The sequence below is a fragment of the Echeneis naucrates genome, chromosome 14 (assembly GCF_900963305.1).
Source record: "Echeneis naucrates chromosome 14, fEcheNa1.1, whole genome shotgun sequence".
NCBI lineage: Eukaryota > Metazoa > Chordata > Actinopteri > Carangiformes > Echeneidae > Echeneis > Echeneis naucrates.
Window position 1 is genome coordinate 6,179,122 of NC_042524.1, and position 24,140 is coordinate 6,203,261.

General features: G+C 40.8%; 2 protein-coding genes across 3 annotated transcripts; one reads left to right on the forward strand and one right to left on the reverse strand.

The window, feature by feature from the left end:
• Positions 1 to 1,986: 1,986 nt before the first annotated feature.
• unc119a2 (unc-119 lipid binding chaperone a2) lies at positions 1,987 to 12,987 on the forward strand. 2 transcript variants are annotated; one of them, XM_029519302.1, is made up of 5 exons: positions 1,987 to 2,251; positions 11,531 to 11,667; positions 11,960 to 12,045; positions 12,118 to 12,290; positions 12,501 to 12,987. In XM_029519302.1, exons 1-5 carry the CDS (start codon positions 1,987 to 1,989, stop codon positions 12,611 to 12,613), a joined length of 774 nt encoding a protein of 257 aa, XP_029375162.1. In that variant the 3' UTR covers positions 12,614 to 12,987. The 2 variants fall into 2 exon arrangements, with proteins under 2 accessions (XP_029375162.1, XP_029375161.1); XM_029519301.1 differs by having other exon boundaries at positions 11,531 to 11,644; positions 11,946 to 12,045.
• Positions 12,988 to 16,221: 3,234 nt separating this feature from the next.
• On the reverse strand, positions 16,222 to 23,507 carry LOC115054175 (solute carrier family 13 member 2-like). Its single transcript, XM_029519242.1, has 12 exons — positions 23,433 to 23,507; positions 21,640 to 21,768; positions 20,610 to 20,746; positions 19,920 to 20,176; positions 19,666 to 19,822; positions 19,424 to 19,546; positions 18,840 to 19,049; positions 17,929 to 18,014; positions 17,627 to 17,742; positions 17,070 to 17,231; positions 16,845 to 16,982; positions 16,222 to 16,350 (listed from the first exon to the last, which is right to left on the reverse strand). The coding sequence occupies exons 2-12, from the start codon at positions 21,736 to 21,738 to the stop codon at positions 16,222 to 16,224; spliced, it is 1,614 nt and encodes a 537-aa protein (XP_029375102.1). The 5' UTR covers positions 21,739 to 21,768; positions 23,433 to 23,507.
• Positions 23,508 to 24,140: the final 633 nt, after the last annotated feature.

A 24,140-nucleotide genomic window follows, 5' to 3' on the forward strand; every position in this document is an offset into this window, starting at 1 on the left:
CAAGTTGATATATCACACTCACAAGTATTCAATCTGTTTACTACGGCATTTCATCTCTCTCTCATTTTTCCTGATCATCGTTGGGTTGTTTCTGCACCTTGGTTGGTCTCTGGAAAATCACATACTCATCTGCGTAACATCTCACAGCTGACACTGAAGATCACACTGAAGACGCCAAGCTATGAGGTGAAAGGATCTGCCAGGATTTTGCCAAAGGCCAGATCTGGGGAAGACTACAAAGTTCCAACTTCGACAGATATCTGTTATTTCATTAAAAAAGGCGAAAACATTTGAAAGTGTCTGAATAATATCTGAACATACTGTGTAATCTAAAAAAAAAAAAAAAAATCACATCAATTCCCTGAAGATATACATCATCAGAAAAATAATTCTTACACCTAAACTATGCAGAAAAGGACATAATAATAATAATAATAATAATAATCACTAATAGAAACTGGTTTGCAGTAAATGCTGACTACCTCTAGAGTGCAACATTTCCACATAATCAATGTCTGATCTGATCTCTGGTTTTCAATTAGTGCAGAGCCCAAGAGCCGTACTCAATTGGCTCCTTGACTCTTAATGGCCTTGAACTCTTCATATATTCTGAGTATAGCCAGGACTTTGTCTTAACAGGTGCTTGATGCTGTCGCTGCTGATTAAACACGGTCGGGTTTGGTTTGGCCACTGCTCTCATCGCGCACTCACAGTGTCTCTGCAGAGCTCTGACGGACACTCATGTATGACTGAGCTCTCCAGTGACTCATACAGAGACATCGCAGGCATCAGTAGAGAGAAAGACAGAAATAGGATCAAAACCTCACAGAGCGGTTTCCATCCTGCTGTCGTCTTAGCTGGGTTACAAAGATCAGATGATTGAACACTCTTCATGTTGAATTCTCTTGAACCATGTCACAAAAGGCGTTACAAAAAGATATATATTTCCAGCATGCTCCTGCTGCAGATGGAAACTGTGGCTAATTAGAATACATGTACAGCAAGTCAACATAATTCTGGATACATTTTTGTAAATTCATTATAACACGGAGAAGTATTCGGATCTTTCACTGAAATAAAAGAAATACTCCATTTCCCTCGAAGCCCAGACATCCAGCATTCAAAAAGTATAAATAAAAAGAGAAGAATACAGAAGTAGAAGCAGAATGTACATTATTAATGACTCAGAATAGCTTTTCTCAGTGTTATGGGATTATTGCATCATTCATATTAAGATTTAAGCAAGTCCTCTAGTGGAGGGAGTACAGGTGGGAGTTATTGTTTGTCGTTGTGGTTGTTTTTCTGTTTAACTGGCTTCCCAGCAACATTACCTGTCATGGTGTGATAAAGTGTTACGGGGTCCACTTGACCTTTGTGTGCCCCTGGGCCTGTGCTCAGCTGGCAAGTGGCACTGCTTACATTTTAATAATACATTTTAAATGCACTGGAAGAGGACTAGTGATTGTGCTTTTGTCATTTAAATGACACTCACTACGGTCCTGACAGCCTGTAATGAACACACACACACGCTGCAGGTCCTCCGGTTGTTGTGAATGAATGCGGTCGTCAGTTGGAGCGCAGATTGTGCGCAGGAGCGGCGGCAGCTCTCCGTCAGATCCCCTCCTCCTCCTCCTCCTCCTCCTCCTCCCTCCCTCCCTTCAGCAGCGACGACCATCTGCCGCCTCTTTTAATTTCAAACCGCGCACATTATCACATTATTTCTCAGTCTCGCTGCTTCTCCGCGGAGAAGACAGAAAACCGGAGCGCGCTCAGCCAAGGAGAGTCGGGGACGCGTCCGAGGAGACGAACTGCGGGCTCCCGCAGACGGAGGGGATTTGAACTAAGCACCGGATAACAGACAGTAACTGTGCATCCTTCAGAGGGGGCAGGGAGGGAACTGTTTTTGTATCTTGGAAGCCCTGGGTGAGGAGAGAGAGGGGGGGGGGAGAGAGGAGGGGGAGGAGGAGGAGGAGGAGCGGAGAGAGAATGAGCTATTATTGTACCAGCAGGGGCAACAGCCAGGACCCATCCAGCGCTAAGACGCCTGCCGGTTATAATCCTGGCAGGGACGCCCCGGGCACAGACGGCAGCGCAGACAGGACCGGCAGACCCGAGCAAACGGAGGAGATGAAAGTGAAGAAAGGATGCAACTCCACCGACGTCGGGGTCCCGGCCACCACCGAGGAAGACCTGCTGGCCAGCGCGGTGATCAGTCCGGAGGATGTTCTGGGTTTGCAGAAGATCACCGAGAGTAAGTTCACTGCTGCCGGCTGAGAAAAAGGAGGACAAAGGTGCTGAGATGTCACAGACTCCTGTATGAGTCATGCATCACGTCACGGCCATGTCCCCTTATTTATGTAACCTATATATAGACCCTATTGAAGCACATGATAGTGGGGCCCCCCCTCAGGTCAACTCTGCTGATGTGTCTTCTGTTGTGGGCCCTCTGACCCCTGGAGGTGGCTGTCAGCCCACCGGTGGAGTGAGGAGGTTACATTTAGCTCATAATCATGTTGGGGGGTGAGGGGCGTGTGGAGCTTTAAACAAATCCATCCATGTGTGCACTTTGTAGAAGTGTGGCCATGCTGGAAAACAATCTCTGGGACCGATTATCAGCTGAGCGTGTCTGACTTCAGGTTTTAGCCTTAAATATCGCAGAGCTTCAATTCAGGATCAGGTTCTTTGACTGAAGGGGTGATGGCTCAAAGCAGTTCATGTGGAGTTCAGTTTTTTTTGGTGGAAAGTGACAAATATTGTTATATGTATTTATTTACTGAATCAGATATCTAAATTAGGTGGCTAAAAGCCCTTTTCAGACTTGGCGGAGATGTTTAAGTATTTTTAGCTGAATTTTGTAGTTCACTCCGCAGGTACGTTTGTCGTGAACAGCAAGGTGTCAGCAAAAGTGTGAAACTGGCTTTATGTCATAGACGGGAGAAGCATCCAGAGCTTTTAGTGAAGCAAAACAATTTTTTCCCATTTAAAGCCCAACATTTACATTTTTCAAATGTCACGGTAAAAAAGGCTGCGTTTGTATTACTTATTATCCGATGGGGTTTTTTGTCACCCCTCTAAATCTTAAACAAGCCTCTTACAGAGGAACAAGGGGAAAGATGTCAGCCAGGAAGCTTTTATGTTCAGACACTCACGACTCTCAGCACCTCGGGTCTTTAAGCATCAGTTAGCTAACAGGTGGCCAGCAGGCCATCCAACTATTTAAAGGCCAGAATGGTCGATTACACAACAAGCCTGATAATACATACTGTGTGTGATAACATGCAAACTGGGTTTTATCCCCGATATTTTGAAAGGTGTTTCAGTTTAAAATAAGCAGCAAGGAGACACATTTTCTTTTATTTTTATTTGTAGTTGGGTATGCGGCCTTGCTGACAACAAACTATTCATCTTATTGAAACACAATTATTCATGTACATCCTGATGTTGTAACGTCCAGTCCGACGTAATCACAGCTTAGAGAAGAGGAAGAGCTCTGGGAACATCCTTTGGCTCAACTTGTCCGTCTTTATTTAACACTCACCGCGAAGTCTGGTGGTTTGTTTCACTGTTTGTCTGGAAAAGGAGCAGCAGCTGCTGTATTTTGTCTTAATGTGTCTCCCTCCGTCTTAAGTGAGTCTGTGTGGTGATCATTGTCCAGCTGCGCGTCGACACGTACGGGATCATCATGATGTTTCTGTCTCCCACGCTGCACCTTATTATGGTCCTGGAAACTCTCACTTTCTCATCTCACAGCGTCATTGCTGGAGGCAAGACGAGGCTTGTGTGAATCACCACAGCAACGTGGCGATACGCTTGAATCACTACGGCAACATGAAGCATCTCCCCTTGGTTACAGCCGGTGGAACATGCGTCTCTGTTCTCCCACACACTTCCCTCTCGGCTTTCCCTCCTCTGCTCTCCTGGTGTACACAACAGGTGTAGTTGTGTTATCACTTGACTGGTTACAAGGCCATAAATTGCCATATGTAGATGAACACTCACACTTGCTTAGCACGGTGAAAAAACAACCGGAGCAAGTTTTTTTTTTGTGGTTTTGCCTCTCTGTTTTCTTGCTGCTGCATGTTCTGAAGTATCTGAAATTGATTCCTGCTCTGAGGGGCTTGATGTTGCTGATCGATAACTGATCAATCATGAAAATAAGCTTTTGATTACAGTTAGGTTTTAAATTAGAGTAGACATGAAGATTTTAAACTTATGATTTAATCGTTTCTTTAGCACTGCCGATTTAACCACCAGTTATTTTTAGCAACTTTAACCCATAGAGCAAAGCATCTTGTTGGTTGCTATGGTTGCTCCCAGGCTATTGTAGGATATAAGCATCAGATTTTTTGATCTGGTCGTTTGGGATTTTATCCCTCCGATAAGAAACAAGTATATTCTGAAGCCATGGCATACATTTTTTGGTTTTAATCCCAAATTTAGACTCTCACCTGAAGTAGATTAGCTCATGGCCAGAGCTTTGGTCAGTAGTGAGCTGAATTCAGTTTGGTTATGAAGTCTGTCATCTTCAAGCTCATCACAGTTTCTGTTTCACAGCATTTAATGACATTTCTTATTGTACCTTAATAAAGTTTCAGGGCAGGTTTTCAGCGTGACAACAAAACAACCAATGATCTGTAAGTCTTATAAACCCAGAGGTCTGTTAGCGGCCACCTCAGACTGCAGTTCGATCGGTTTGGACCCCTCTGTGCTGGTTCAGGTCTGAAGTTTAGTGGGCTGGATGATGCTGAAACCAGGTCAGCTTTGTTTGTTTGTCATGAACATAATCATGTAAAGAGGACAAAGATGGGTCATTGAGTCTGAATTTGAGATGTCCCATCACAGATCGAGAATACAGATCATTACCGAGCCTGTTTTTTTTTTTTTTTTGCCTTTAATGTGTTTGCCCATATTTCTTTATTTGTCCTGAATTTTGTCAGCCCATCTACAAGCAGATGCTGAATTCCTGCTGACAGCGAACCCAGACAACAAGTCGTGTGAAATCATGTGTAATTTGTGTTTCAACAGTCAACCTCCCCCAGACCAGATCTCAGGCTCTCTTCCCGTCCTCTCCTCCCTGTCTCATAACACTGTTACATGACGTTGTGGTCAGAGAGGCAAATTCAGGTCAGTAAGGCAGAGGCAAGATGCATCAGCTCTGTGCGCCAGAACGCTGTCAAACTTCATCACAGTTCAAACCGAACCAAGAGGAGGAAACTGGTACATAATGCTTTACATTGTGCTTTAACTGAAAACAGCTTTGAAACAAGTTTCACATTAATTAAAAATTAAAACATAATGAATGTCATATTTGACAGCAATTTTTAAATTATGATTAATGCCACATTTTTCAGATGAATTCGAAAAAAAAATATGTAGAATTAGGTGATTACAATGAATTCAATTTAAAGAGTCGATGTTCACCTTTTCTTCAAGCCTTCAATGTTCCAGTGGACATACATCAGGAAGTAAATTCAGTTTTCTACTGCAACAACTTCAGTGCTGATCCTTCCCAGGTCAGCACAATCTGACAGACTAGCAGGACTCGACCACCTGGTGACCACGACAGTCTATCAAAAATCCACATGATACTTAGTTATGCTGCTGAAAGCTGCACGTTGAAGCTGGATGTTAAGTGACAACAACACAAAGAGTTTCATGGAAGAATCTCAAGCGCTTTGTCTTCCTCTGTACCATTTTCACAACTAGCTTGCATCCCATCATCCCTGTGCCACACCTACCTGTGGTAGCCCCGCCCCCTTTCTACAGTGATTAGTTGGATTTGCCTTAAAATAAAAATCTAAACCGGATTAGTCCATGTGAGCTCAGTTGGGCTCGGTGCTTCTCTTCATCCACCTAATCAAAAGATCTCTTCTCTGATGACCAATATTGGTTAACTAATTTCAAGGACATGAAATCTGAAATTGATTCATTAGATTATTTTGGGATTTTTCACCAAACATCAGATTTAATAAAATTTTTAATTAGATTTTTATATATATAAAAAAAACTAACTAGATACAACACATTAAAAAAAACTATAATTAGAGAGTCCAATATACATAAAAATACAGTCAATGAAACATTTCTATACTGTGCTTAGTGTCCAAATACGGACTGTCCCGCTCTTGTGAACGTCTCAGGAACCCTGTATTCAAATTTGGCACAAACTGTCACTTGAACAAACTCATTTCATATTGGTGGATAAAGGCCAAAGGTCAAGGTCACTGTAACCTCACAAAGCAAAGTTCTGCCCTTTGTTAGCACACACACTGTAGCTATGAAGACTTCATATGCTAATTTTATGTATATGAGATAAAGATGCATCCCTAAACGATTTTAGTGCCCCTCTACCTTTCACATCAAAATGTGTGTTTTGGATGCCATCGGGACAGAGAGCAGTAAAGGAGCTCACTGAGTATTGAAGAAAACTACTTGCTGAGCTGAAGAGAAGCTGATTGCTCATGTGGGGTAAATGGAGGTTTTCATGCTCTGTACTAAAACACACAATCACGTTCATACCAAAACACACTTCTACACTTAAAGTTCATGCTGTTTCAGATGAAGTTTGTTCGTACTGTTTTGCTCACCAAGCACTGAAACGAAGAAAAGTGATCAGTGTTTCTGACAGCAGAAAAAAGATCAATCAGAGACAGAAAATTTAAATACGCTGTTGGTTTTACCCCATCATCTTATAAACAAGCAAAAATGTTCAAAGGAGCTATTGTCATGTCAAATTTGATAAATGTGTTTTCAGAATTAAGGAGGCCTCAGTTTAAATAAAGGTAATTGCAGATGTGGAAACTCCCGGAGAGGATGGACCCAACAATCTGCAGCTCAGGGGGGACAGGCTGAACTAGATCCCATTATCAGTGTCAGCTATAATTTTTGCTGTTGTGCATGTTGTGTTTATAAGCCTTTAATATGGTTTCATGTTCCACTGACTGTTTCTAAGATCTGTCTGGTCCCAGCTTTATTCGGGGGGGGGACCTCTAAAACAAGCTCAGTGCGGCTGAATTTCTCTGCCACATCTGCAGCGACTTCACACAAGATGTCAGGGAAAAGAAAGGCACGATTGAAAGGATTGAGAAAACATTATTTTTCCCCAATATGTCAGTCTCTGTGCAGCACTTTCAGTTCATTGTGGTAAATTTAGCTCTATTAATAAACCACTCTGCAGCGGCTTGCAGCGCCTTCACCAGCTCTTCCAAATGGTCACAGAGTGGGGGGTGTCTTCGGAGTTTCATTTTTTTGTATCATGTCATGTTTCAAAAATGTTTCGTTCTCATTGTTCCTTTACTCTGATGTTTGCGTCTCGCTGGGCAGAGTGTGATGGTAGAGATCTGTTTCCGTGTAAGTTTGCTGAGGAGAGAAGGTTTTCTCTGTGCCCCGTTTATTAAATGCACATACAGGCAATATTTGTGGAAACAGCTAATTTTCAGGCTAATCTCAGTCAAATAATTTATACAAGCGTTATTTGCAAGCAGATACACTTCAGACACCCAAAATATTTGCAGATTTCTAATGAAAGAGAAGGAGCAAATTCAATTTTGTAGAAAAACCAAACTACTATAAATGATTTAAATTTGTATATCGTCTGGACATGTCCGGACTATACTTTAAAAGTTGAATTCAAAAGCAGCTGCCATCATTCTGCAAATACATTTCCTTGATTTACCTCACAGTGAAAGACAAATCCTGTGTTTTTGTCCTTAAATGCTTGTAATGTGAAACCTGTTGTAGGCAATGAGTGGTGTGATGCTGCGTACTTCCATAAAACAGTTAAGTTCTCTTAAAGTCTTCTGAACCGATATGATTTATCAATAACTTTGAAAATAGAAGTTTTAAAATCTATCAAACAAAAACCAACAAACAGATAAGTGAAACGTACATTAAAAGATGAGCGTAATAACATTGAAATGTTGCCAAACTGTCATGTAGGTATCATCACTTCGATTGGCGCGAGTTGGATATATCTGTCCGTCGGTTTGAACATTAAGTTAGAAAAGTGTTTTGTTTTTAAAGCCTGCTGATGTTGAGGCGTAAAGAAGTGGTTTGCAGATGAGCTTCCTGTTTGCAGCAGAGTTAAGACCACAAGTTCAGGCTTGACTGTTAATAGTCCACTTACTGTAATGTGTTGCATAATTCAGCTCCGACTGTGGTGACCAGACGCTACACCGCCCTTCCCCCTTTCAGACGGCTTTGCACCAACATTTGTTCACATGGCGTTAGAAAGACACGCACACACGCGCGCACACACACACACACACACAGCCGTGTGAAGATAACTTGCTGTTTGGCAGTGACAGTACACCCCTCCAGACAGAACATGTCTCAAGTGTAGGTAACAGACTGCATGTCACTTGGTATAAAACACTTTGGGTTTTTTGAAGTTAGGTGAGAACACACCCTCATACACACTCTGACACCAAGGAGACACACACATGCACAAACACACTGACACCACAGAGCCACACACACACACACACACACACACACGCACACAGAAACTCTTTGTGTCTTATCCAAACTCAGTGAACTCCTGGGACTTCATTAGGAGGCTCAAAAGTAACAATTAGCAGCAGGTTAGCGAAAGGATGAGGACAACACCAGCTGCGGTTCAGTATATTATACACATATAAATACACACTCTCCACTCTCACACCCGTGGACAACTGCTCTGGCACAGATATTGTACAGCATTAATTAAAACCATGTGTGTTTGTCTGTTTGTTTCTTGCGTGTGGGCGAGGGGCCGCGTGGACCTTCAGGTGCCGTGTGGCAGTAAATGGGCTGACGTACTCAGAACTGATGTATTTAGGAAGAGCGTTCAGACTGAAAGAGGAGCAAAGGCATCACAGGGTCGCAACGAATCAGATCAGCGCTGTCACAAACACTTAGACCGTACAGTAAATGGAGCTGACAGCTAACTGTGACTTCAGGGTGCAGTTCTGCTGCGATGCTGCTGCATGAATACATAATCATGACAATGACATCCAGGGAGGATTGTAAGTGAGTTAATACAGAAATAAACACTATACGGGAAGCAATGAAGAATGAACGAAGAGCCAAAGGTGATTGTGACTGAAAACTCCTTCACAATAAGCTAGAAATGATCCCATTCGCCTCCCTGTGCCTTTGTGGGTTTGCTGAATGTGCTGCAGCTCCTGCCACAGTCCAAAGACATAAATGTCTATGTTAACTGGTGCATCTCAATTATCAGTAGGCTTGAATGTGGGTGAATGGTTGTTTATCTCCGTATGTTGTCCCAGATTTAGACGCTTGTTGGGTCGAGAGTGGCAGATCGACAGAAAAAGTTTCAGTCACTTCAGTAAACTTGCAACAAGAAGCTGTAACACCACGCTGAGCTGCAGATTCGGCTCATAAGTCTCTGAAGGTTTATCGCTATGAAAAGGAAGTTACACCAGAATAAAATCCAACATCAATCTACGCATCTTGACTTATAGGAGCTGTATCCAGTCTGTGGTTTCACCCAAAGCGTTGCAAATAGAGAACAAAAGTAGCTACTTATGCTGTTTATCTGTCCTGATTTCAGGGTTAGTGGGCAGGCTTGTCTTCTGAAAATAATGAGTTACCCTGGTCTGCTGGCGTTGGGTCAGAGCGGCATCAACACTGTTTCTTGTGAGTTGATTCACTCAGTGCTCAATGTGTTGTCTTTTTTTTTTTTTTCTTGAATGCATTTCACTCATTGGTCAATAATCTGCTCCTTCGATAATCCATTATTATCTGGCTCTGGGTGTATTGGACCGATGGTTAATCTAAAATCAATTCTTGCATTTCCATTTTGAGCAAAGCAAAGGGATCTTGAGCTACCGTGGCAATATTTTAAACTGAATCTTGACTGATATGGAAAAGTTTGTGCAGTGATAAAAACTGTTCAGTGAAAAGAGATTGAGGTGAAATCGCGACATACATGAAGCAAATTCTTTGGCTTAATCCAACAAACAAACATGATACTGTCTGTATCCTGACAAACAGACTTCTTATGTTTTTGTAACAGCTGTTAGGTGAAATTTCCATTAATTAGCATTTTCTTCATGCTGGTCAGTTTGGCCTCGGTTGAAATATTTGTAGCATTTGGATGTAAACCCAGTTATTGATCACCCTGCGGACACTTAATCCGCTGATGCCTTTCAAGTGAAAACTGCTTCATTTGTTGTTTCTGGAAATGAACAAAAAGGCAGATAGTGACAGCGACAGTTTAACAAACAGTAACACAGAAACAGATGCATGAACGGGAAGCTGAATGGCGACATCTGGAAATGGTCTGTTTTTTAATGGGAAGCTGCTGCTGCTGTTGAAAGGAGACAGAAGAACAGCTGGAGAGATGATTGGTCATCATTAGCTATTAAATGCTCTCTCACTGTACTGACTCCACGCTTTTACTGTCATCTCTGAGCAGACAGACATGATTAGGTTACTGTCTGCTGACTGGACCCTGTGCTGTGTGTGAGACCATCAGGAGAAACAGCAGAACATGCCGCCAGACAATCCCGCATCTGTTTACATCAGATGAGACGTAAAAACAAACACGCAGCTGATAAATTTATGTGGCATGTGATCCCACACATTCAGTGATCTTGCAAAGTCACAGTGTGAGTCTGTTCGTGTCTCTCGAGGCTGCACACTGATCCACCCTCAAATCCCTGAAACAATGTCATCTCGAATTCGTTTTTTATATGTTTGAGCTCTGTGGCTGGCGTGGTGCGGCAGGCGAGTGGGCCTCGGTGGACGTGACGGAGAGATGCTGTAGTTCCACCTCCCAGCCAGTGGTTTCATTGGATCGAGCGGGAAACAGGAAGTGTCTGCTCTGCTGGGAACGCTAATAAGCAGTGACACTGCCTGGTGAGGGCAGGAAGGATTAGAGGAGCAAAAATAACTCTGTGTCTGTGTCTGTGCATAGTTGTGAGGAAATGGCTCCTTAACAGTTTCTCATAAAGGTTAGATTTTTTATTTTTTTATTTTTTCTAGTAAAAATGGAAATGAACTTTTTTATAAATTTTCAACACATCAGTCAACTGTCTATTCTCGCTTTTAGAGTATTATAACGTCCTGCAACCAGTGATTAATAATAGAATTCATGCAAATAGATTGATTAATAAAGAAAAATAAATATATGAAAGATAACATATTTTAAATTTTGTGATTAAAGGTAAGTTGAGTCCTCTGAAGGGTGTTTGCTAATATGAAACCTGAGATTCATATACTGTGAAAATAAGTAAATAATGATGTAATGATTTACATTTCAAAAGCACAGTGCACCACAATAAAATGAAACGTAACATAAATAAAAATCATGATCTGTCTACTGAACTATGAAGAAATCATTTTTTAAAAAATGATATTGAGGTTCAATACTTCGCACTTCTGTTTCCCGGTGATATTGATCGTGACACGATTTTATTATGTGTGCGTTATTAAAAAAAAATCCTATCAATTTCATTCACAAGTGGTTTGAGTACTTTTTGTCGAACTTTTGTCTAACTCTCCATCCTCCTTCCCTCTCTGCCAGATTATCTGTGCAGCCCAGACGAGAACATTTATAACATCGACTTCACAAGATTCAAGATCAGAGACATGGAAACTGGCACTGTGCTGTTTGAAATCACCAAACCTCCATCTACAGGCGAGTCACAAAACCTTCCTATCGCTTTCTTCCATCTAAACTTCATATAACTGCAATGGAACAACTTGCTGATAACTTTTCCTTTTGTTTGTCCCTGAACCACCATATTTATGTTTTCCTCAAAGTCAAAGTAATCTAGTGATAATTGTCAGGACAATCAGACATACACTGCAAAGAGAAACTGCTAATATCGAGTTGGATATACTGCCAGAGTTTAAATAAATATGAGCGTAAAAATCTATTCTGTCAATAGAAAAAGTCCGTTTGATTTGTGTCCGTCCTGCTCTGGCCTGAACCACAGATAAAGCCGGGGAGAAGAGGGATATTGACCCCAACGCCGGCCGGTTCGTCCGGTACCAGTTCACCCCGGCTTTCCTCCGACTGCGGCAGGTTGGAGCCACGTAAGTGAGAACATGTCTGACTCCTCCTTCAGCAGGAAGTAGTTGCTTACAAACCTCTCTCTGTCTGTGCAGCGTTGAGTTCACGGTCGGAGACATGCCCATTGAAAACTTCAGGATGATTGAGAGACATTATTTCAGAGAGAAGCTGCTCAAGAGTTTTGACTTTGAGTTCGGCTTCTGCATGCCCAGCAGCAAGAACACGTGTGAACACATCTACGAATTCCCACCTCTGTCTGAGGACATCAGTAAGTCTGCGCACACAAACACACACACGTATCAGTCATCATTTGAGAGGTTGCAGTATGAGAAGGTCAACTCAGGAGAATTTTGCAGGAGGTTTAAGATGTTTAGCCTTTGTCCCTTCATCAGTCCTCACAGGAGCCTCCTCACACTTATTTTCTTTATTCAGGTGCTCAGTTTTCTAGCAGCTGTGATGTTTTTGTGTCTGCTAACAGTCAGAGAGATGATCCTGCACCCGTATGAGACGCAGTCCGACAGCTTCTACTTTGTGGACAATAAGCTGGTGATGCACAACAAGGCAGACTACTCGTACAACGGCGGGACGTAGACACGATGCACTGATGTGAGAGACAGGCGGATGCACGGACCAACCGAGGGACAATCAGAGTGCACCGGCGTCATCCTGTTCCTCTCTCTCCCTCTCCCTCTTCCTTCTCCCCCTGAGATGATGCCGTCAAGAAAGCGCCCATCCAAGTGTGTCAGTTACAGTCTGTGTGTGTCTGTGTGGGTAAGTTTCACACAAACACACATGGACACGCGTAGTTTCACAGCTTGTTGCGGCTTCGCCGTAAAACAAAGCGTGTTTGTAACTCGATTAACCAACAAATGAGCAACTTTCTGGGAAACATCAGATGTTTCAGCCACGTCGTGCAGTGGAAAAAAAAAAAGAAAGAAAAAAAAAACTTGTTAGATATTGATAGAATTTTTTTTTTTTTTTTCTGAACATGTTAGGAACAAAACATGCATCTAAAAATGTGTTTTTCTAGGACTTCAAAGACCAGTGTGTAAGATTTAGTGGCATCTAGTGGTGAGGTTGTGAGGTGAGGACTTACACCACATGTAGTGGCCTTCAGGTAACAATCATGGCCCTGACAGGAGCCAGTCTTTGGTTCGTCCATTCCAAGCTTCTGCAGAAACGTGGCAGCAGACGAGGACCTGCTCCATACGTAGATACGAAGGGCTCAGTCTAAGATAACAACACAGTGATTCTTAGTTTCAGGTGATTACGCGCTCATGAAAACAAAATTCGGAATATTTTCTTCCATTTCCGACAATAGAGCCTTATAAATCCTATACACTGGTTTCCCCAAATAATCTCAGATTATGTGTGTCTGTGTGTGTGTGTGTGTGTGTGTGTTCCTATACTTTGTATGATAGTCTTTACTGTATGTGTCTGTGGGTCTGTGTCAGTTTAAAGCATGATTACTGGTCTGGTAGAAGTGTCTGAATATAAATATCAGTAATGTGCTCATCTGGTTTAAAAAAGGTTAAATAGATTTCTGAAACCTAGTAGCCCATTTTCTACACAGTAGACAATAGCTAGTCATTCTGAATTTATCAGACCTACTTCCTGTTTCCTTGTTTCTCTGGTTCTTAATTATCTCTCTAGCTGTCTAGCGTTTATTGTCTTTGCTCAAAGCACAACATCTCCACAGAGACAGCAACAAAAAAACAGTGAGCTGATCTGACCGTAAACGTACTTTGTCATCTGTGTATGAGCTGCACCTTTCCAGCCTCATGTCACTTTGTTTCGGTGATAAAGATGTTGTTGAGAACTTTGTTGTAGTTACAGTTTGACTGTTTGCAAACTCTGCATAAGAGAGGAAAAGGAAAACTTGGAAGAAGACTGGGGAATGTAGCAAAAAGAAAAAATCATCGTACTTATTTTTTTGTATGTTTGTGCATCTCTGTTACCTGTTTTCTGCCTCTGATTCTCACGGCAGTCAGTTTGGACCTGGCTGTGTGTTGATCTGTTGATTCTCGAGGGCATTTGTCAAGCAGATCACACAGCACATCAGCACCTGAGCTGTCATGGGATCCCTCTAAGTTGTAACACGCACACTTGGCTTTCCCTCTTTCTCCAACTCAAACAGTATCCAGATGATCCTCCGTCTCATCTCCAGCATATCTGCACATGCTGTCTGAGTTAAAAACCATTTTATTTTGTGTGTTTGACACAAGTGATTTTACTGAAATTGAAACAAACTCTTCCTGTCTGTTACAGCAAGTGTGATCAAACAAGCAGTGCAAAACATTTGCAAAAAAAATTAAATAAATAAATATATATATATATATATTTATTTATTTAATTATCTGTGATGAAAGGAAATTACTTGAATGCCCCTGTTTTATTCAGATTGTCACTTGAAGTGTATTAAAATTTGAATGACTGTGTTTCTGGGCCTGTACTAGTTGCTGATTGTTAGACATAACAAATCTGCTCAAAGTGGTAAAACGTGGAGAGGAGAGGAGTCAGATCGGCTCAGACTGACTTGAATGTTACGTCAAAGATGTTGCACAGATGTGTAGAGCAGATTTATTTATGATCAATTGTGACTCGTGTAAAAATTATTTTGAACTGATGTAAAGTTTTTGACAATTCAACCACCGGTGTGACTGAACAAGAGTAAAATAAATATTTATGGGACTTTTGGAAATATCGCAGTGACTTGACTGTTAATGTTGTCGGTGTGAATGACAGAGAGAGAACTGTGCACGTGACAATGCTTTATTCTCCGAAAAAGAAAATGGCTCTGGTACATAGAAATGAAATATGAAAAAAAAAAAAAAACTGTCTTTTTTTTTTCCAGGATGTTCTGTTTCTTTTTCCATGGTTTATTTCATTCAACTGGAATCAACATGATAAAAACTGACCTCCAATTACATCGTATCCTTCTGGCAGCCTCTTATCTCAGAGTTATCCTTCAACCAACCTTTTTATTTGTGCTCACTGTACACATCACTAGTAACACATTCCTATTACTGATTTGTGCGTTTTTTGTTTTTCACCTTCCTTGATGCCGAAACACATTAGCGGGCGCGTCAAAAGAAAAATGGAAATACCTTCACCTCTTAAAGTCACAAGTTAACATGTGATGTCTCATTCCCAACACAAACTAAAGCATTAAAATAACAAGCTGTGCTTTCAGGGGAGTGTCTTCCAGAAAGCTGCTGAGCACAGCCAAGAAATGATCCACCATGTCATAGTTTCATGCTTTGATTTTTACATCAAACAAACAAGATATAGCATGTTAATCAGTAAGCTTTAGAGGTGCTAGTGGACACATTTAGTTACCTTTGGACAGAGCCGGGCTGAATAATGCGCCTGTATTCGTCCAAGGAGGCTATTTCCCCGATCGAGATGAACAAAAAAGAAAAGTTTCTGTCTCTGTAAACAAACTATTGAATGAAAAGTAAAGACAAACCCATTGTATGTACATGATAAAAACAGTGAGACAACCAAACTCATAAAAAAAAACAAAAAAACATGCAGCAAAAAAAAAAAAAAAACTTTCCGACTTAAGGTCCAACAAAAGGACCACAGCAATAAATTAAATTTACTGATACAATGAACAAAATTTCACCTAATTTACATCGTGTTCGTAAATGCAGTATCACTCAAATTAATCACATTGCTTCATACAATCACTCATATAGACAGGATATAAATAGATCAATGAGAGTGTACCACATCCAAAAGAAAGCACACAACGAAATGACCTCAGACTTTTTCAAAGAAACCCCCCCACATCTTTTCTATTCTGTTCGGTCATTGAAATGACACGTGGAAGCACTGAACACAGCTTTTTTCTGGTTTTATAGTAATACACGTTTTATATTTGGTCCAAATGGATCTAAATTGTGTTTTTTTTCTGGATCTGGTTCAATTTAATATTTATTTTCTTGATTATGTTTCCTCTTCTCTGGTTCTATAACAATTAATGATTCAGGTACAGATCTTTCCCCACTAAAGCTCCTCATCAGCTTTTTCTTTTTCTGACCAAAGAGATGCGCCAATAACACAATACAATAAGTTTAGGTCCTTTCAAAGAGGTTTTCTGCTATTAACCTTGTGATAAAAAATAGCCTTTTCTAACTTAAATTCTTCCTAATAACTTCATTCTTAAATACCTAAGGTTGTGAGACAGACATCTCTCAGGGGGCCTTCGTTGTGTTGGCCCACTCAGGGAAGGTGCCCATCCGAAACATGGTGTATCCCCAGGTGTTGATGCCTAAATTAACGGTCAAAATCCCGATGAGGTTCAACATGAATCCAGCTTTCACCTGCAAAAACAGACAGATCAGTACAGAAATCCCCAAAATAGGGTCTTGACATTGGTCTTGAGTACTTTCCTGGTCTGTTGATTATACATGCATATACATACTGTTCATTTAGAGGGTACATAAAAGTGATTAATGTTAATTTTTTATTTACGTTGACGTGTGTTATTATTTCAACTGCTTCACTCTTTCTCCTTCTTTATGACACGTGAATGACAGAATATTAAATTGGGGTTTGCATCAATAAAACTGCTGAAAGTGAAAATATAAATCTGTTGCTCTCACACACACACACACACACACACACACAACCTTCCATCTCATTAGCACAAAATTTCAACTTTTGACCAAAAGGCCACTAAAGAAATCAGTACCTCAAAACACATTTTAGTAATGATTCAACATTTATGTCACTCCAACTTCAGCAAAGACACAACCTCTTGACTATTATCATCTTTTAAATCAGAACCAAAACAGCATGTGTTCATGAATCTCACCATGTCAATAACTCGGAGCACTCCAAAGGAAAAGGCGATGGCGTTGGGTGGTGTGGCCACGGGCAGCATGAAGGCCAGAGAGGCAGCGATGGTGCAGGGCAGCATCACGTAGAGCGGGTGAATCCTGATAGCTGTAGACTATAATAAAAGCCCAATGAGTGTTGAAGACACCGAGAGGAGTTTGCACAATCATGTGTGCGTGCGGACACTGTTTAAATTGTTTACCATTGAGGCCAGTATGGGCAGGAACAGGGTGGTGGTGGCTGTGTTGCTGGAGCACTCGGTGAAAGTGGCCACCAGCATGGAGAGCAGCAGGGAGATGGCATAAGGAGGAATACTCTCCAGAGGTGCCAAGCTCTCTCCCAACCACTTGGACAGACCTGATTTCTGGAAACAAATCGACAAAGGTTAAAGAGGTTGATCGTTTTTCAAAAAGACTCATGCTAACAGCAGCGTGGCTCTTTTGGTTGATCCATTGATCTTATATGCGGAAAGTGAAATGTCTCAACAGCTATTGGATGGATTACTATTTATTTTTACATGGTTGTAATTTTCATCACATTAGTTAATCAATTATTCTGTTTATTTGTCCAGAACTAATTTGTTATAAGAACTCCAAATAAACAAATCTGCAACCACAAAAGATCAGAAACTCCTCATATATTAGTAGATCATCAAATGTTACATTCTCCCCATAAATCCCTGCAGCACAATATGAAACGGAACAGGTATTTTAAAAAAGAAATCACATAAATCTTGTTTTCTTTTCCTTCTTTTTTTACCTCACTAGCTTCAGCCAGAGCGAAGCCTCCTCCCAGCAGCAGGATGATGTTCCAGGGCATCCGCTCGTGGACAACCTGCCAGTTCAGCAGCGCGGCAGGAGCCCTCACCTTCTTACCTGTGAGTCCCAGATGAAGGTTGAGCATGAAACAGCAATTATAAAAGAGAAGTGTCTCAGCTACACAGTGATCGTGACCCAGCTCTCTAATTAGCAGCGATTCAGGTCATTGTGTGACATTATCAGGGATTCTTCTTCTGTAAATGTGATGGGAGAAAATAAACAGTTCACCTTTTTCATCATAACCGTAGCTGCCAAACTTTGGCAGTCGGGAGGGGATGACAAAGAAGAGCATCGACACTAAGATGGCAACAGTTCCATCTGACACAAAACTGAGGAACAGAGGACGACATTATAGGACAATTTGTCACTTTGTCTCAATGCTGTCAGTAAAAAATATGTGTAGTCAACAAACTGGAACTAAAAGGGCTTCATCATCTTTGTTAATAAAGATCAAAAACTTTAAGAAGAGAAGAAGGTTTAAAGGAGAGGGGAGCTTAAAGCAGAACACAGCAAAATATCACGTGTTTCTTATTAAAAATGGATATTCAGTGTTTCTAACCTGCGCAATAATACTCTTTAATGTTCTGTAGACATTATTTCATGAACATCTTTTAACGGAAAGAGTGGATATGGGGACTGTGTATGTTGTAATCTATATGAAGAGGATCTAAATTCTTCAGTGAATAAACGGCTTTTTATCTAAAAAGGCTCTGATAGATAAATCCAGAGATCATGCAGTCATCTGTTATCAAAAAACCCTGTATGTTTTTATCCATGGTTGGATTTCTATTGTTATTATCTTTTACGAATAACTACATTAACATCAGGAAAATGTTGCCATTTCTACCCGGCTAACTGCCAGGACATAAGGAAGGGAGAGGCGTGTGAGATTGGCAGCCAAATGGAGGCTTTATATGAAAACCATCAGCAACGTACAGATGGGTTACACCTTAATTGTCTTATCTCTAAAAAGGGGTTAATAAAACATTAAACTAAAACAACTGAGGAGTATAAAGCAAACAGGGCTATATTTGCTTTGGACTCTGTTCACTCCAGATTACTTTTCTTTTTTTGTTTTATTTAAAGTATCAGCATGTTGTGTGTGGGACTGATAAGTCGTGGAGAAAAAAAAAAAGAGAGAGAGAGAGACTCACGCCTTCTTCTGATTGAAGAGCACCGTTGCCCAGCCGTCGATGAAGCCCGGCTCTCTGGTGAACCAGAGGACCACCAGCAGGATGAAGATGATGAGCACGGCTGTCTCAGCGAACCTCATGCGCCCCAGTTTACTGTACTCCTCCTTCATCACCGCGTACGCCTCCTTATCCCTATCGGTCTTCTCGCCACAACCAAATGACTTTTTCAGGCTGAGGGGAACAGAATTTTAAAATATTTGAATAAGTTTGAAGCGCAGGCCATCCGCTCAATGGTTAAGTAATAAATTACAGTGATGTATTTTTCAATAGAGAGTACAAAGGTTTATTGCTCTTTTACAAGCTCAATATGTACTCATCTTATATAATTATCTGAAGACGCTGTTTATTCCTCAGTCAACATGAACATCATTTGCTGTAATGCTACATCACACACTCTTGGAGTAAAGTATGAAAATGTGTACACATTTAAAATATCCATTTTAAGGAACATTCATTTAATACTAATTTAGAAAAGAACCAAGCCAGTAACTTTTCCCATTTCCAATCCAATCAGCAGAAACTAAACTCAACTGAGGAGCCCTTACTTGAAGCCCAGGAACAAGAACTGAAGCCATGCCCAGGAGAACACCAGCATGAGCACCATGTTGGGAAAAGCAAAGCCGAACCAGCTGGCAAAGTTGATCACGTTACCACTTTCAGGGAAGAGCCTAAAAAAATATGAAATATGAAGCAATGAGAGGAGGAAAATCAGAGGTTAACTCTGTAGAATAACTTTTTTTCTTCTGTTCGCGTAGATATGTGTGACTGATATTCATTCAGGTCTTACTCTTCGATTTGACCTTTCAGGATGAGGTTGGGCGTTGTCCCGGTGAGCGTGGCTGTGCCTCCGATGCTGGCAGAGTAACACACACTCAGGCTCATCCCTTTGGTCAGGTGTGAGTACTTTGCTTCTATTGCTCGTAGCTTGGACTCCTGGAGTGAATCTAGACCCTTGTCGTTTTCATCTAGAACCCAAATCATCTGGTGAGTTAGTATTCTGGCGTTAGGAAACAAATCGATCCCTCTGCTGTTTTCACTTACACACTCTGTCCTCCGGCTCAGCTGGGACATCTGGCTGTTTCATACTGGTTATATCCTCCTTCGTTTCTGTCAGCTCAAGCTCAAACGTCTCGTTGTCTGCACCTCTAGCCTCAAAATCTCTGTCACTCGCCTGCATCTCGGTGGCTTTGAGCTGCTGCAGCACGGCTTGGGCGATGGGCAGCATCATGGCTGTGGTAGCCGTGTTGCTGATCCACATGGAGAGGAAGGCCGAGACGATCATGAAGCCCATCATCAGCCTGTGTGGATGTGAGGGATTGGAGATACTGACATGCATTAACAATGATGGGCATGAGCACTATTCACGGATTTAACATGTGTGTTATTGTTTGCATGTGATTTATCATAGGATGGTGTTACAGGTGTTGCAGTGTTTTTTCTAAATTCTGCGTGTGTTTTGTCCTCAGAGGGTTCTCAGGGGGCCACCGTACATGTAAATATGAAATGACTTGTTAATTTCTTGGTGCTCTGGTTGTTGGGAAGAAATCAGTGAAGTGAGAAACTGTAAATACAGAAAATACTCTTGTGCTGACCGAAAAGACCTAAATGCAGGATTGGCATGATAAGTCTTTTATGTGCACTGTCAGAAATAAATGTGATGTGTTAAATGTGTTAAATGATCTTAAAACTAAATCAGTTTAATGAACCTTTTGTGTGACAAAGCTTTCTTACAGGGAAGGACGAACACCAACCAGCAGCAAAACTCGGAGGGCGATGCGCTTATGGAGGTTCCACTGCTCCACTGCGATGGCGACCAACAAGCCGCCTATGAACAGCATGTTGGAGTCTTTCAGGTATTCAATACTGACCTTAGAGAGATCACACAGACACAAACCTCAGAACAAAACGAACTCTGAAGTAACTGAGGAGCATCCTGTCTAATGCAGAGCTTATGTTGTGTCGAATTTGTTTGATGACCAACAAAAGTGAAAAACTGCATTTAGCAGATCTTTCATTTACTCCAAAGTTTGATCTTATTGTCATATCATCAATTTCAGTATGGACTGTTTCATCAGTTCAGATAAATTCACAGATTATTCTGCTTTATTTTGTTCTTTTCTTGACTCTGGCCGGAGCTGGTCTTTGGCTGAGAAGTGAAGAGGATAAGAAAAATCAAAATCAGGTTGTAGTTTCATCCTAAACAGTTCAAATCTAATTGTACTTTACTATAATAATGATATTGTGTTAACTGCTACTGCACCAAATCTGAGCAGAGGTTTAATTATATTATATTTAGTCAGTTTCAACTTTTCAGATTCAACATCTAAAAATTTGCTAGGCACCATTTTTTAGTTTTTTTATTTATTTAAATAACTGAAGAACAGTTCAAATAATAATTTCACAGAAAACTAGCATGCTCACTGTACCACCATTATGCCATATATTCTTGGACTGCACCTTTAGAAACACCTTACCAAACTAAACTGGATAACTGGAGAAAATTATGAAAGTCTGGTCCACCATGAGCAGCTACAACAGTAAAACTCTACAAATATTTTAATAATCAAGCAATGTTGTTTATTTGAATGTAAACTATATTATTAATAGTAACCTTCATACTAAAATAGGACATTCAATGGTTTGTTTTTTTTTTTTTAAATGGAGTATTGTTACATGTATAGTATATTAGGTGACGTAGGAGTAAAACACAGTTACATATAAACCCCCTCATAATGAAGCACAGTATAAATGAGGTGGGTACCTCTCCAGCCGTCATGATGCCCATCATAGGAAAGAGGACGACGGGCAGCAGGGCAGTCACAGCCAGAGGCATACACTCTGTACACCAATACAGAGCCATGAGGATGATAGCATAACCACCTTTCGCTTCCTGTGGACACACACACTCAGATCAGAAGTGGCGGTGAAAGAAACATGCTCAATTTCTCTAAATGAACAGGAACAAACATCACAGACACAGGTGATGACTTGGATTGGGTTAGGCACGTGGAAGAAGCGACGGAGACACACAAGATTTACAGAAATTCATCTTTAGCGTCCTTCAGCTTATCTCCATTCACTCTTTAAAAGGCAATAAGACTTTACACATGCAGATAGCAGCAACCCTTGGTCATAAAACAGTGTTGAGATCTTGTCTCATGAGATAACTCTTTATGGGTTCTCTGTAAAAATCATTTTTCTTAGACAGTTTAAACTACCCGACACAAAAATTTTCCATTGCACCGAGACCTCATTCAACTCTGAGCATCGTGAGGCAGTCGGTGATGATGTCTGCTTTGTGATATTTACACTTTTAAAACATTAGGATAAAGTGATTTTTGAAATTAGTTGTAATGAGAAGACCATTCTTATGACGGCACACTCAGCAATTATAATAAACTCAATTTACAAAGCATTTAAATAACAGAAATTAAGACATGGTCTAATAAATCGGCATAAATGCAAGCCTATGTTAAATCATTTTAAAAAACAGAAAAATGACCAAGGGATTTTATATGGTGGGGGCTCTAAGAGAAATAGTTCAGTCACCGTCTGTAATAAGCTGCAAACTGAGAGCAACCAATAGGGAACCGTCAGATTCATACCAGGTCAAAAAAAAAATTTTGATCTCGAACATGAGGCCAATGACAGAGAGATAAAATTTGACAGAAAATTTCTATTGAATGAAAATACACATCTGATATTTTAAAGGCTGCTGTTGATAAGATGCTGCATGCCTGTGTCTAATGAGGAGTTTCATACAAAGGGGGTGAGGGTGTGTTTCAGTGAGTTCAAATATCTTGTTTCCTTTATTGTTTTCTGGAAAACAGGTGTAAAATTCATCATTCGCCACATGAAAATTATTAAACAGGCAATGCATTGTGGGAACCTTTTAAAATCTAGGGGGCTGCCATCATTGTGCGTCTTTACCTGCACTGTGCCTCATCAACAGAATGTGGTTTAAGATCATCTGTACACTCTGTTACTGAACTTTTGACTTTCATCAATCATAAAAACATTGGACTCACTTCACGTCGCACACTTTGACTCCAGGGCAGCATTCACTTGATGTTGCCAGTTGCGCTACACAATAATGAGTTTTACAGATGATTACAAGTTAAATAATTTATCTGTTTGAATACATTAAGTATTTGGTTTATATTGAGATCATTTTGGCTTTCCTATTTTCGAGAGCCTGTAATTTCTTTTTGTCAAATAGAAGAACTAGAGACTGTATAAAAAACTTTCTTATTAATCGGTTGATCAAACATATAATTTTTTTTTCACCATATTAAGATTGCTTGTTTTGTTTGCTCGACAGTATCTTCTCTTGTTAATCAATGAACTAATCATTTACTAATTCATTTTCAGCTGTACGGTAGCGGCTAGTTTTCGGGTATCTAAATAATCAGCCAATGAGTGAAACAGGGCAGAGAGCCAGGATAAATATCTCCAGCCGCAGTCAAATGTGTGTAACACTGGTAACTATTCAGCCAAGCCAAACAGATTAACACAGCTCATCACCTCCATATACACACAAACACACACACTCACCGATGTAGGGTATATGATTGGCAGGGGAAGGAGGACCAGTGGAGCGAGGAAAATGATGATGTAGTTTCTGTGGTACCAAAGCCACAACAGACAACTACGGAGGGTGTTCATGGCAGAACAGACAGAGACCCCAGTGACAAAAAAAAAAAAAACTATCCCGACGTCTCACTCGGAGCCAACAACTGATCAGGATGAACGCCACCTGATTAGACTCAAGAGTTCAAGTGCACATAAAGACACTGAGGCACAAGTGATGAAAAGTAAAGATATCCAGGACAGAGAATCGGTGAGGTAACCAGGCTTTATATCGCTGCAGCATATCAAACATTAACTCAATGCCAGAAAGATCACAATCATTGACTGGGAGGTAGCTGAAGCTATTAGGAAAGAGAAGAAAGTAACAGCAAGGGATCGGAGAAGGGGAGGGACTGGTAGATGAGAGAGATAGACAAACAATAGCAAGTTTTATCATCAACTGTGGCAGGTGTAGTCAAAGGTTAAGAGCAGTGCCAATGAAACTGAGAAGTAGAGAACAAAATATAAGACAATCTGCCGCGGGGCACCACAGGGCCCCTATCTGTCCTATAAAGGCTGCAGAAATCCTTAAGAATGACTTATGACATTACTTGTATCATTCGTAAATTATTTGCCACAACAAAACTTTCTCGTTCATAAGTTTCACCATGTATTTTAACGAGCAAGTCCTGT

Bases quoted from the DNA above. Each gene is read 5' to 3' on its own strand.
- unc119a2 (XM_029519302.1), top strand. From the start codon at position 1,987: ATGAGCTATTATTGTACCAGCAGGGGCAACAGCCAGGACCCATCCAGC. The intron at 11,668-11,959 runs GCTTTCTTCCAT...AAAGCCGGGGAG, and splicing joins AGTCACAAAACCTTCCTATC to AAGAGGGATATTGACCCCAA. The intron at 12,291-12,500 runs GTAAGTCTGCGC...GTCTGCTAACAG, and splicing joins ACCTCTGTCTGAGGACATCA to TCAGAGAGATGATCCTGCAC.
- LOC115054175 (XM_029519242.1), bottom strand. From the start codon at position 21,738: ATGGCTCTGTATTGGTGTACAGAGTGTATGCCTCTGGCTGTGACTGCC. The intron at 19,050-19,423 runs GTAAGGGCTCCT...TGTTCCCCTCAG, and splicing joins TTCTTGTTCCTGGGCTTCAA to CCTGAAAAAGTCATTTGGTT. The intron at 17,232-17,626 runs GTAAAAAAAGAA...ATTTGTTTCCAG, and splicing joins CTCTGGCTGAAGCTAGTGAG to AAATCAGGTCTGTCCAAGTG.